The 14,301-nt window shown below is 32.1% G+C and overlaps 1 protein-coding gene across 1 annotated transcript in view; it reads left to right on the plus strand.

Moving 5' to 3' along the window:
* The window catches only part of LOC123246223 (ATP-binding cassette sub-family A member 10-like), a 129,161-nt gene that overhangs the window by 99,417 nt on the left and 15,443 nt on the right, over nucleotides 1–14,301 (plus strand). The window contains exons 25-30 of the mRNA XM_044675154.1: nucleotides 398–517; nucleotides 4,425–4,511; nucleotides 5,112–5,203; nucleotides 7,451–7,571; nucleotides 12,550–12,667; nucleotides 13,553–13,644. Of these exons, the coding sequence (XP_044531089.1) occupies nucleotides 398–517; nucleotides 4,425–4,511; nucleotides 5,112–5,203; nucleotides 7,451–7,571; nucleotides 12,550–12,667; nucleotides 13,553–13,644 (630 nt within the window). The remainder of the gene's footprint in view (nucleotides 1–397; nucleotides 518–4,424; nucleotides 4,512–5,111; nucleotides 5,204–7,450; nucleotides 7,572–12,549; nucleotides 12,668–13,552; nucleotides 13,645–14,301) is intronic.

Here is a 14,301-nt window from a genome sequence, read left to right on the forward strand (position 1 = left end):
CTTTCCTTTGCTTTCCTTTGCTTTCCTTTGCTTTCCTTTGCTTTCCTTTGCTTTCCTTTCCTTTCCTTTCCTTTCCTTTCCTTTCCTTTCCTTTCCTTTCCTTTTCTCTTCTTCTCTTTTCTTTCTTCTTTTTTTTTGGTCTTCCCAAGGCTACGCACTATTCTACCAGATGAATGAATATCTCCCCTTCTCCTTCCAAAGAATATGCCTCTCATTTCTAAAATTCTTCTAGTGGCAACTGTTTTATCTAAAGTTATATATTCGTGGAATTATAACTTTTTAAATATTATATATTCATGGAACTAATTAATGACACTAGATAATATATAGGCCTATTTGTACTCTGTAAATAATTGAAATAGGATGTGATTCTAATTTGTTTGCAATTTTCTTTTAGGTCTCTATATTCTTGTTTGGCATCCTTTTGTTAAATGACTTTGAATTATTCATCATGATTCCTTGTATGATATTAGTGCCTCTGTACACACTGGTTGGCTGTCTAATTCTTTTTTATGGGGTAAGTATATATCAAGTATTTCCTCACTAGGTCCTCACACCAGCCCTGAGAGATAGGTGTTATCATTAGTCCCTTTAACAATTGAGGAAACTGAGGCAAACACAGGTCAAGTGAGTTACACAGTTGATGAGTATCTGAGGCTAGATTTTGATTTTCCTAACTCTAGGCCAAATACTCTATACACTGTACCACCCTACTTGCCTCATAGAAGAAGTTTAAAGTTTTCTAACTTAATTAATTCCCTTCTTTACTCATAGGGGAGAGGCTAAGTTCATATATATCTATAAAACTCCAATGGTTTATATAGATCAATGGAGAATATATTTCTGTCTGTAGGAGGGTAGAGTCCAACTAAATGGTCCCTTCGGTAACATACTTTCAGGGGTCATGCACTCATCTGTATTAATTTAGTCTTATGAGAAGGCAACATGACTGTCCCCTCTTCTGTTGTGCTTTCAGGAAGTTTAGGAAATTGGCATTACCCTCTCCTTATCTCTACCATACCCCTCTACCACCACTACTACCATGGCATGCATAAACCATTTCACTAATGGCTAAAAATCTACATTGATTATGAGTTTATATCTATGGTTTAAGGTTTGTTCTTGAAGAGGTAACATATTAAGGCTCATTATTCATAGAATCTTTGTATTCTCCACTGAAACAGAATGTACTCAGAAACCTCCCATACTTGAACAAATGTCCCATTTACACTGCACGCAAGAAATCACCTAACCCAGGACCCAACTTCCTTAGCTTAGACATCAAATCCAGTTTAATGAAGCAAGCATTCATGAAGGATATACTGAGAATCCAAAGGCAAATAAAAAATAGTCCAAGCCCTCAAGGAGCTTATATTTCATTGGGAGATTCAACATGCAATCATCTAAATGATATTTTAAGAAGCAAATAATCACTAACTAAAGGGACTAGAAATAACTGCAGAAGAAAGATAGGAATTCTAAGAGGTAGGGGTAACAAGTGAGTGTTTTCCAGGAATGTGGGAGTGGGAGAGGTGGGAGTGGCAAAGAAACTAGAAAGTGGGAGATAGAATGCTGACATCAAGATACTTGTTGGCCAATGTGGCTAGAGTGTAACGCATTATAAAAGGAGAGTCAATTGAAATGAACTCTAACAAATAGGCTGAGGCCATATTATGAAGTGTTTTAAATTCCAGCTGAATGGACATTGAGCCTGGAGTCAATAAGATTTGAGTTCAAATCTGGCTATAGACAACTACTTGTTGTGTGACCCCAAGCAAATCCTTGTTTGCCACAGTTTCCTCAACTTTTAAATGAGGATGATAAAATCAACTAAACCTCCCATGGTTCTTGTGAAGATCTAATGGAATAAAAATAATTGTAAAGCATTTAGTACAGTACCTAGCACATACTAGACACTTGATAAATGTTAGTCATTATTATTAATATTATTCCAAGTTCTGGAGTTTATATTTTGTCTTAGAGAAAATAGGATCCAATGGAGATTTTTGAGTTGGAGAATTCCATGTTTAGCATGATGCAGGATGTTGGAGTTGGAGCCATGTGATCAGTATTCAAATTCTTCATCTACTACTTACTACCTCTATAACTTTGGGCAAGTCATTTAAATTGTCCAGAACTCCTACTCTGTTGATGCTGACTTGGATCTCTTCTAGCCGTGGACTATGAAGAAGAGAAAAGATATAGGAGAGTTTGGGGAATGAAAATGAACAAGAAATGATTATTGGCTAAATATGGAAGGAAAAAGAAAGTGAAGGCTTGAGGGTGATTAGAAGTTCAAACCTCCAGGAAGACTTTGGACATAGTAATAGCAATATTATATGATCATCATATGTGAATGTTCTTAAAAATTATTTTGTTATGGATACAATGATTCAAGGCAATCCTCAGAAACTCGTGATGAAAAATGCCATCCAGAAAAAGAACTGATAGAATCTGAATGCAAACTGAGATGTAATATATTTCCCTTTATTTATTTACCTTTTTTGTTTGTTAAGTTCTTTCACAAAATGATTAATATGAAAAGATGTTTTACATAATTATGAATACAAAATCTATGTCATATTGCTTGCTGTCTTAGGGATCATGGAGGAAAAGGAGGAAAAAAGGGTGAGAATTTGGCTCAAATTTCAAAAGAATGAAGATTAATTTTTTAAAAATGTAATTGAGGAATAAAATATTATTTTAAAAAATCCTTAAACCTGGGTGACTGGAAGGATGGTGATATACCCTTAACAACAGAAAGATAAATATGGAGGAAGAGTGTGTTGGGGGAGGGAGGTAAGATAATGAATGGTTGGTTTGTTGTTTTTTTTTAGAATGCCTCAAGTTTGAGAAACCAATAAGACATGTAGTTAATGTCCAGTAAGTAGCCGGAAATTTGAGTGTAAAGCTCAGGAGATAGTTCATGACTGGATACATTAATTAGTGTGAAAAATCATCTGCTAGAGATGATAATGGAACCAATGGGAAGTCACCAAGAGAGACTGTAGAGAGTTAAGAGAATAGGACACAGAACAAAGCCTTGTAGAATACCCACAATTAGAGAACATAACACAAATGATTATCAATTAAATGTGAAATAGGGGAGAAGGAATCATATAGGTAGGAACCAAAGATTTGAGAATAATTGACAGCATGTAATTGAATTGGTTGACTTCAGGGTCAAAATTGCGAAGGATCTACTAATATGAGATCAAATCAAGAATGATGGACCAGGAGAGTAGTGAGAATGACTTGAGTTCCTGGCAAGGATGAAAATAGGGATAGGAGGAATCAAGCAAAAGAAGAGGTGGAAATACAAGTAGCTATTGTCAGATAAAGAAATTTCAGAGTTCTAGATCCTGGATCTGGAATACTTATGGGTAATGATTAGAAAAAAGACAAGATCATTGCTATGTGTGGCTGAGATTGAGTGCAGATTTGTGTTGTGGGAATTGAGAAAGTTGGTGAACTGAGATGGCAGGATGTTGGTGAAGAATATTGGCATGTGTTTTAAAATTATAACTCTATGGGCTTGGTTTGGAGTAGATAGGAAGACTTTAATTAGCATTGAATTCCTTGGGAAAAAAAAGGAAAATGAAAGTTGCTCATAAATAAGTGTCACTTCCATCTTCTTAGGGTAATTTAATTAAAATTGTAAAGGAGGAAAAGTTGCTAAAGCAGAGAAGGTTCTTTAAGTGATAGTAAGGAGCTTAGAGTATGGCTATTCTTTTTTCTGGACCAGTGAAGCCATAGAGAAGAGAGAATATAAATCCAATGAGGTAGTGGTGTTGGAAGTCAATTTTCAATGAGTGCAAGAAGATAGTATTGTGAGAGGAAGAGATTTGATATGAAGGAAAGTTTGATAATGATAAAATGGGGGATCCCAAGTGATTGATAGAAGTGTGCATGAGATTATCAAGTTATTTTCTGAGATCATATCTCACAGGGGAATAATGGCACTAATAATTTAGATAGGAGGTGGCACCATGAAGGTAGAAAGAGATACAGAAAAGGGAGAGTAGAAACAATAAAGACAAACCTCACCTATTCGCAATTTTGGCCAGGGATAGCCTTACTCTCCTCATTATTTAAAAAAATTATGATGCCAGATTCAATGAGAAGAAAGGAATGAACAAAGGAATGATAGAAAGAAGGGAAGGAAGGGGAGGAGGGGGAAGCAGGGGGAAAATTAAAGGAGAGAGGGAGAGATTGAAACTAATAGTCAAATAGACTAATTAAGAAAATAAAAGGAGTATATCATAGAGAAAACTATTTCCTCCACTCGCAAAGAATGCCTTTTTCTTAGAGCACAGAAGAGATTCAAGCAAAATAAGGGCCAGAATGTTTGCTGTAATTTTGTTAATTTAAATATAATTCAACAACAAATGAACTTCCATTCAGCTATTATTTGCCTTTCGCAGCTCTCCTATAGTTATTCTCAAAATCCTGATCACTACGAAGATGAAATAAATGGAATCAGCCAAAGCAGTCTCTTAGTACTTTTAATAGTAAGAAGAATTTTCTTTTGGGATATGTATTCATGGGAGGTGGGGAATAATATTGATTAAAATAATTTGGTTTTATTTTAACTGTGTAAAACATAAACTTTTTGCAAATGATTTTAAATCCATGTAGATATATGTTGTGTTCTAAATTTATGAGATTTGCTACATATATGTGATATGTATATATATACACACACACACACACACACATATATATATATATATATGTATGGCTTTTGTAAAAGACAAAACATTCTTATTTTTCAGTTTATTTTGTCTTAAAGTTATATTGTAATATCTCATTTTAACTTGGAAAACACCCTAATTCTGGTGTGCCATGTCTTTAAAGCAAAAGCTCTGTGAAAGTCTTTAAATATGAAATTGGTGTTTTCTAAGGTTTAGTTTAGCTAAATTCAGAGAAACTCATTATGAAACTTGTCTCTGCATAATGCACTTCTCTAAGAACATCTAAAATAAGTTGCTTTCTGCATTGGTGGAGGAAAACCCAAAACTACTTCATACCTCAAAGATCTGTAATTTTGTAAATATGTTTTTATCTTTGTTGTATTATAATTAATGGTGATCATCTTTCTTTCCTTCTAGCCTTACCTTCACTTTATCATTTTTGTTTTTGTTCTTCGTTTTCTGGAAATGAAATATGGAAAAAAATCAATGAGAAAGGACCCTATTTTCAGGTAGCAAGAAAATATATAAATTTACATTAATTTAAATATTAAACGTTTGAGATTTTAACACCATACACAAATGATTCAATTAAAATATTTATTGGATGCCTATTATAAGCTGTATGGAAGGTAGCGTATTGTATATAAAAGAAAAATAAGGAATGGTTCATGCACTTGAAGAACTTAAATCTAATGAAGTAAACAAAATTCATCAATAAAAACAGAAGAGTTATATCCTAAAGTGTATGGTACTGTGAGTGGTCAGAGTTCAAGCCAGTAGAATCAGAAAAAAAAAACTGTTTCATAGAAATAGTAAAATTTGACTCAAGGAATTGAACAGGAAGGGAAAAAGATTTTAAACAACCATTTCAGGAAAGTGGGCACTGCAAAGACATGAAGGTAAATGAACTTTTTTTGAGACAGATTATAGAAAAGTTGACCTCATTAGCTTTTTTCTCTTTTTTAAAGAAGATTAAACTGAGAAATATTTCAATGGATAAAATGTGTATATGTATAAAGTTATCCCAAAACTATTAGTGAAGTTTTAAGCTACACATATAAAGATACACACTTACACATACACATAAAACATATATGATTAAACCTCTACATAATGTCATATACATTTATATCTTGATATATGTGGTTACACTCAGAGAGCACCACTCATATATATGTACCTATATCTATATATCTTTCTCATATACAAAGCCATATATAGCTACATATATGAAGCAAATATATAGCTATGCGCATGTAAATGCACACATGCACACACTTGATGGCATATTAGGGACAAAAAACAAAAAAAATCTCCCAACTGGTGAGAAACATACTGAGCTATATATTATCTGAGAAACATACTGAGATATATACATAAGATCTCATGAAATGACTCTTCTCCCTATAGAATTAGGAAATAATGTCAACATATTTATTACTTTACTTAAAATGTTGATTTATAGATTATTAAAAATCTAAACTCATGTAGAAGTGGTACTGAATTCACAGAGGTTTTTGTAATGTCATCTGCATTTTCTGGGTGTGGTGGATAGAGATCAGCCCCAGAGAAAGGAAAATAGTTGACCAGGTCAACTTGAGTCACTTAATTTAAGGCTCCCAGATAATTCATTCACATTATAAATTATAGATGCATTACCAATGTGTGCCAGTAGAGGGAATTTCCACACTATGTATTCTCCACACTGATGAAGCTATGTGTCTGGACATCTTCCTTACCCCAAAAAAGCATTTTCTTAATCTACAAATACTAGAAGCCAAACTTCTACTATGTGGGAATCCGTGGCAATTTCCAATGCCAAATACAAGGAGCTGCTGGTGCAGATTAGTAGTCTCTGCACTTTTTTGAGATAAGCCTTCTCCTATTGGGAAAAGTTTTTGTGAATTCCCCATAATATTTATATTTATCTATAAATTATATATAAGTATCAATATATTATGTGAATTACAAACACATAAAAGAGAAAGGTAAATAATATGAAGTAAAGGTTAAATGAGTTTTTTTCATTTAAAATTTCTTAATAATATATTTTGTTTTTCAAGCAATGTGATGGAATGTTTCATTTGTTTTTTTTTTTTTTTAATTCCTATGTTTGTGCTAGAGGATATAGAAGATTTGTAAGTAGTCAAAGTTAGTAATTATTCAGTTAATTTGATCTGTGTAGCCATCTGAGCATTGGCTTTTCCATCTCATTATATATCACTACCTGTCCATCCCCTTAATTATTGAATCAAACTGATTATACATGACACTTTCTTGTCTCCATGACTTTCCATTAGTTGTCTCCAAAGACTGGAATGTAATCCTTCCTAATCTTAAATTCTACAAAACTTTAGTTTCCTTCAGAGTACGCCTTGAAGTCACCTTATGCATGAAACTTTTTCCTGATACCCTTCCCCATAGCTTCTAGTGCTTTCTCTCCCATCAAAAAGTGACCTTATATTTATTATTGATAGATAGATTGATAAATCTATTGGTTGATAAAAGAATATATATATATATGTATATATATATACATATATATATATGTGTGTGTGTGTATGTGTGTGTGTGTGTGTGTGTGTGTGTGTGTGTGTATACACATGTTGTTTCCTCTTGTAGAAAACAAACTTCCTGAAGGCTAGGACTTATTTTTGTCTGCATGACCATTTACCACAATGCTTGTTTTATATTCAATGATTAATAAAAGTTTTTTGATTAGTTGGTTGATTGATCTTTATTGGTGTTCTCTGTAGAATATCATCAAAAAGTAGTGATGCTTTTCCAAACCCAGAAGAACCAGAAGGTGAAGATGAAGATGTTCAAGGAGAAAGAATAAGAACTGCAAGTGCATTGACCTCTTTAAACCAAGATGAGGTAAAAATCAAATGAATAGACATTTCTTATTTTTATTTTTTTACACATTTATTCATTCAAGTTTATGCAGATTTTTTATTTGGAAAATCTTATTGGTATCTTTTTTCCCAACATTTTTATTTCTCATCATGTTACCATCCCTATCCATAGTCTTCTTTGCCTATTGCCTATAATAAAGAATAAAAACAAAAAAGAGACTATCAGGAAACTAGCCATCCCATTAACTAAATATGAAGATAAATGCTGGGTTCCACATTCATAGTCCCTGCTTTTGTAAGTAAAGGGTGGAGATGTATTTTCTCATCTCTTTCTTGGGGATACCCAACCCACTTTGGTTGTAAAGTAAGTAGCACTCACTTTCAAGTTTTTTTTTCCCTCCCTTTCCACATATTGTTGCCATTATGCATAATTTTGTTGGTTCTTCTAACTTATTGCATCAGGTCATACAAGTAAAAAACATGATTCTCTGACTGATTCACATTGTTATTTTTATACTGAAATAATGTTCCATTATATTCATATGCCACAACATTTTTAGCCAATCCCCAAACAACGGGGCACCTACTTTATATTTTGTCCTTTGCTAGCCTAAAACAATGCTGATGTGAATATTTTGGTGTATGCTGAACCTTTTCCTGTTATATTTATCATTCTTGTATATGCCTAGCAATGTGATTTATGATTCAAAGGAGATGAAAATTTAGTTACTTTTTTAATATAATTCAAAATTACTTTCTGGCATCCTGAGAATAATGCATTGCTCCACGAACAAAGTATTTATATTCCTACAACCCTTCCATAATAGACTATGTCCACTTTTTGTTAACCTTGCTAACTTTATGAGTCTAAGCTGAAATTTTAGAGATATTTTCATTCCTATTTCTTTCATTATTAGTGATTTAAAACAATCTTTCACAAGACTATAAAGAGCTTGTAATTCTTTTGAAAATGGTTCATGTCTTTTGACTACTTTTCCACAAGGGAATTGATCTTTGTCTTACAAATTTGTGTTAGTTCTGTATGTATTTTGGAAACTAGATCCTTACATATTTCATAAAAACTAATTTCCTGATCAATAGCTTGTCATGGAGGCATCAATTTTGTTTGTCTAAAAGCTTTTAATTTCATGTAATTGAAATGACTATATTACCTTTTAACAGTTATTCTATCCTTTATCTGATGAAGAATTCCTGCCATATTTATTGATATCAAATTCTTCTAATTTTTATGATGTGACTTTTGCTATTTGTGTTTCATATTGATTCAGACTTACTGTAGTATGTAGTATAAGATATAGTTTTCTAAATCTAATTTCTGCCAAATAGCTCTTTAGCTTCCAAAGTTCCTGTCAAATAAGGAATTAATTCCGAAATAATCATCTTTCTGGCTTAATCTAACATTTGATTATTGAGTTAGATTGTTTCTGATTCTTTTAAATTATTTCCAAATAGTTTTGGTGATTACTGGTTTATAAATACAACATGAGATCAGAAAAGACTACTTTATCGTTTTTAAAAATTCATGCTTTCCCTTGACAATACAGAATTTTTGATTCTCTATATGACTTTGTTATCATTTTTTTGTAGTTCTAAAAAGTACTCCCAAACTGGTAGTTTGGTTGGGATGCAGTATGTCTTTAAGTGGTTTTGGAGAACATTATTTTTATTAGTCTAGCCAGCTCAGCCATGAGGAATAAATATTCCTTCAGTTATTTAATCAATTTTTTATTTCTTTAAAGTGTTTTAAATTGTATTTATATTTTCAATATGCTTCAACAAGTTGATTCCCATATATTTTATGATTTTATAATTATTTTGAATAAGACTTCCTTTTAAATCTTTTCCTATGAATTTAAAGAATTACTCTGTAGCAATGCTTTTTATTTGGGGGAAATCTATAACCTGAGTTCACTGAACCTATTTGTTAGGTAAGTGGTTTTCTTTCTTGATTCATGTGATTTTCTAAGTTAATCATCAGGTTATTAGAAAAACATAATTTTGTTTCCTCCTTGCCCATGTTTATGCCTCTGATTTCTTTCTCTTGACATTGTTTTTATGATTATTTCTAGAATTATGTCAAAAAATGAAGAAAGATGGCATCCTTGTGTTTGTTTTTCATTTATTGTGCAAGCACCTAGTGTTTCCCCAGTACAAATTATAATAGCCTTTTGTTAAAAATAAAAGCCTTTTTTCATGTAAAAATGTAACCCTTCCATACCTTTTCTTCTTAAAATTTTTAGTTTTAATAAATATATATGTTAATATGGTCATGTAGTTTGTTTTTTTGTTTTTATATAATTAATTATGCTAATTGTTTTTGTTAATTTGAATTCATCCTAATATTCCTTGTAAAAATCCAATTTATTTATAGTGAATATTATTCTTTTGGGGGTTTATATTGATGATATCTTTTTGTCAGGATTTTCTTGAAATTTTAAAATTATTATTTACTCCTTATTGTGGTCTATACTTCTCTTTGTATGATACTGGCATAGATTATATCCTAATAAAATTAGTATAGTGTAAAATGTTTTCTTTTTCAATTTTTGAGAATTTGCATAACCTAAGTATTGCTTATTTGCAAATACTTGATAGAATTGGTAGAATAGATGGAATTCACTTGTAAATCCCTCTGACTTTTAGTTTCTTAATGGCTAATTTATTTCTTTTTCTGAGATTAAGCCGTTTAAACTCTTTATTTCATGTTCCCTTAAAACTTTTAGATGTTTTGTTGAGATTAAGTAAAGTGGATCTACTGCCTTTAATTTTAAAATTTACTGAACTTTTCTCATCCTTGCACATGAAAGGAACATTCCTTGATTTTAAGTAGGTATTCAGAGGCACTGAAATTAAAGGAGTGGAGGACAAAAGATTTTTTTTTGAGAAAAAAAGTTGGCAAGTTCAGTCATACTTGTAAAATCCAAAAATGTTCTGAATTGAAGAACTCGAATACCATTTGTTGTAAGAAATGCTGAGTAGGAGTGAAACCTGAGGTTTAACCTTTTCTTATACTTAGATCCTGTAGCACTTTAGTCAAATTGAATTGAATGATATTTTAAATCAGAACATTTTGTGAGAAGAAAACATATATTCCTATTCCTATGCACTTTCACAAAGGAGGAAAGATATTCTCAAACTAAAAATAAGGCATTCCTTTTCAGACATGACCAATATTCTGATTTTTTGGTTTGATTATGCTTATTCATGTAGTAGAAATTCAAAGCGATTGTCTACCTCCACAAGAATCCTATGTATGGTAGTTACCCCTCTAACTTCTAATGACCCATTTTCCTTATTCTTTCTTTTAAGGCTCTAAGTTAATCAAGGAGTATGTTCTGACATTTCCACATTAAATACTATGATAGCAACATCTTTCTCATTAGACAATTAGCTTTGTGTTCAATCCCATTATTAAGTGGCTGATTTAATATACTGGAGAAACTTCTTTTTCTATAATCATTTGTACATTTTGGTCTTTAATTTTCTGGGCTTAAATAAAGATCAGGGTGACTAGTTAAATTATTTGCTAACTTTGTAAGAATTAGAAAAATAGATAATTAATTATTCACATTTTTCAGCTGTGAAGGAAATTGCAGTCTAAGTCACTTGTTGCCATTATTATATCTAAATGCTAACTTTTCAGTTGTAGAAATGCAGTCCTACTATTCATTTCTCTCAGGGTAGTGAAGTCAAAATATCTTTTCAAGAAAATCGGGATCTTAATTCTCTTTTTTTCCCCCTGTAATTCACTCAACCTCTCTCTTCAACCATGATAAGAGCACTTTCTTCAAAATGAGATTTTCATTGTAAATCTCTCGAGGTGCTATTGCTGCCTAAAAATCTAGTGTAGAAGTATCAAAGTGAGTCTTATATTTGTTTTTTTTAAAAAAGAACATTTGGAAATTTGGAGAAGGAGCCTGAGCCTTCTCTGTAGCATTTGAAAGTCTTGTCCATCCTCTCTTTCTGGGCTTTCTTTCCTCTCTGGATTTTCACAACATTGCTTTTTCCTGCTCATTATCTTACCTGTCTGACTGCTCTTTCTTAGTGTCCTTTGATGTTTTATAATCCATGTCATGTACTCTAGCTATCCTTCTTCTATTTTTTCTCTATATTTTCTCAATTGGTGACCTCAGCAACTCCCATGATGCAATTATCATCTTATTCAGATGACTTCAAATTATATATCTTCATCCCTTGGCTCCTGGGACCAACTACCTATTGGACATGAGGGACTAGATATCCCATAGGCATATCCAAAACAGAATTGATTATCTTTTCCCCAAAACCATCACTTTTCTGAACTTCTCTATTTCTTTCACATGTACCATCATCCTTCCAAAGTTTCTTTGAACTAGAATCAGAACTCTATCCTTAACTTCTCATTCTTACTTATCACACACATCCAAACATTTGCCAAATCTTATTTCTAAGTCCACATCTCTTACATGTATCTCTTCAATCACATAGCTATCATCCTAATTCAGGCCCTTATCATTTCTAAGACTATTTAAAACCACGGTTTCCCTTTATCTGCCCTCCCTTTTACTATCTCCTGCCACCTTTCTCTTATTCTCCTAACCTCCCATTTCCCTATTGGGTATACAACTATGTATGCATATATACTTTCCTCTTTGAACCAATTCTGATGAAAATGAAGTTTTGAACATTTCCTTCAACCCCTCTATTTTCTTCTCCAATATAAAAGTTCTTCCTTGAACTATCCTTCATGTATTTTGTTGTTTTTTTCTTTATATTTTGTTCATTTTTGTCTATGATTTTTAAATTATTGATAAAAACATCAAAAAAGCAAACCTGTAATTCAATAAACAAGCACTAAGACCTTGCAATTTAATTAAAGCCTCCATGTTCCCTTAGTGAAAAATATGATTTGTTTTATACTCTGGAACTAAAAGAGTCCTCTCCAGGGAGAATGTAGCACCCTTCTGAAATTTAATGAGGAAATGAACTATCTTTTCCAGAAACCAGTCATTATTGCCAATTGTCTGCGAAAGGAATATGATATCAAGAAGAAAATGTGTTTTTCAAAGAGTAAGAAGAAACTGGCAACAAAGAACATCTCTTTCTGTGTTAAAAAAGGTTAGAAATACTGGCTCCCTTTTACAAAATAGTCCTAATATTTGAAATTTAGGATATCTGAGTAGAAAAATGGTGGTAGTAGTCAGTTTATGTATATGTATGGAGGTGGGGTGCAAAAGCTTGTTAGCTGTCTTAATTAATAAGTGTTCACATACAAAAAAAGTTTCATTTATTCTTATAAGCTTCAAGGAGAATAGAATTGTGAATGGAAACTAAAAAGAAGGATAATTCAGATTGATATAAGGGAATTTCCTAAGAATGAAATAAGGATAAAAAATGATAGGAAACCACTCATTTCCTTGCCTCACCTTATAGGTGAGGAAATTCCTTCTATCTGTGCAGGTCAACACCTTATCAACCATAGACCTAGAGCTTTCTAAAATCTGAGAGATCAATAGACTTTTCTAGGGTCATAAAATTAAGATATTGGAAACTAGGCAATATAGTGGATAGAGTAAGGGGCCAGAGCTAGGAATACTCAAGTTCAAATCTGGTCACAGACATTTACTAGATGTGACCTTGGGCAAGTCATTTAACCTTTGCCTGCCTCAGTTTCCTCAACTATAAAATGGGGCCCAAAATAGAAAAAATAAAAAAAATTATAAGTATTAAATGAGTTAATATTTATTAAGGACTTAACATGGTACCAAATGAAAGGCATAGTATTCCCTAGGTTAGGAAATCATCATATTCATGTGGAAATATTTGCACTAATATTGATAATGTATATTTTAAAATATCATGATTCATTTTTTGACCTTGATGACCTTTCACAAAGAAACTGAGTGTGTAACAATTTTAGAATGTGTTATTAAATTAAAAAATATCTATAGTTAGTGGATATTCAAATTATAAAGACTGATAGTCAGTCCTAATTTTTTCCAGGTGAGGTACTGGGGTTATTAGGACACAATGGAGCTGGCAAAAGTACGTCTATTAGGATGATAACTGGAGTCACAAGACCAACTGCAGGAGAGGTAAGTAAACAAAAAGAAAATATTTTGGTTGATGATGATCAAAAGAGAAGATTTTAAATAAATATTAATTATAATACTTTGTATAAAGAGGTTCTTTTACTATTTCAGAGTGCTTTAGATAGTAGATGGATAAGTTAATTCAAAGATGATTCCAATAACACATTTATTAGAGGGTGGATTCTATGCCTCTTCTAATATGTGAAAAGATGTAAAGAAACATCATCACAGGACTTTGTCACTATAAAGACATATTTCACTTGCTTAAAGACATAATTCCCTTTCAATGAATTGTCTTTACTGTTTCATGTGGTGAATCTTAAAAAGAATTACTCAACAATATTCTGTCAATAAATTATTTAGCATTGAGAGAAAATATAGTCCTAGAAATAACAATATTTGTGTTCATTTTCAGTTTTATAAGAGATTTCATGAACACTATTGTTTTTGATGCTTTTAACCCTGTGAATTAAATAGGGTTTATATTGCATTTGGTACATAGGGAAGAAGAGAGGAGAAATAGAAAGAGGCAATATGACTTGTCTTAGTGATGCAGCAAATATATGATGGACCTAGATTTCAATCGCAGTTCTTCTGCTCCATCTGGCTACCACCCAGTAAAAAAGAGTGATTAAATGATAAGTTCTTCCAGCACTTACA

This window comes from Gracilinanus agilis, chromosome 4, assembly GCF_016433145.1.
Source record: "Gracilinanus agilis isolate LMUSP501 chromosome 4, AgileGrace, whole genome shotgun sequence".
NCBI classification, from domain to species: domain Eukaryota; kingdom Metazoa; phylum Chordata; class Mammalia; order Didelphimorphia; family Didelphidae; genus Gracilinanus; species Gracilinanus agilis.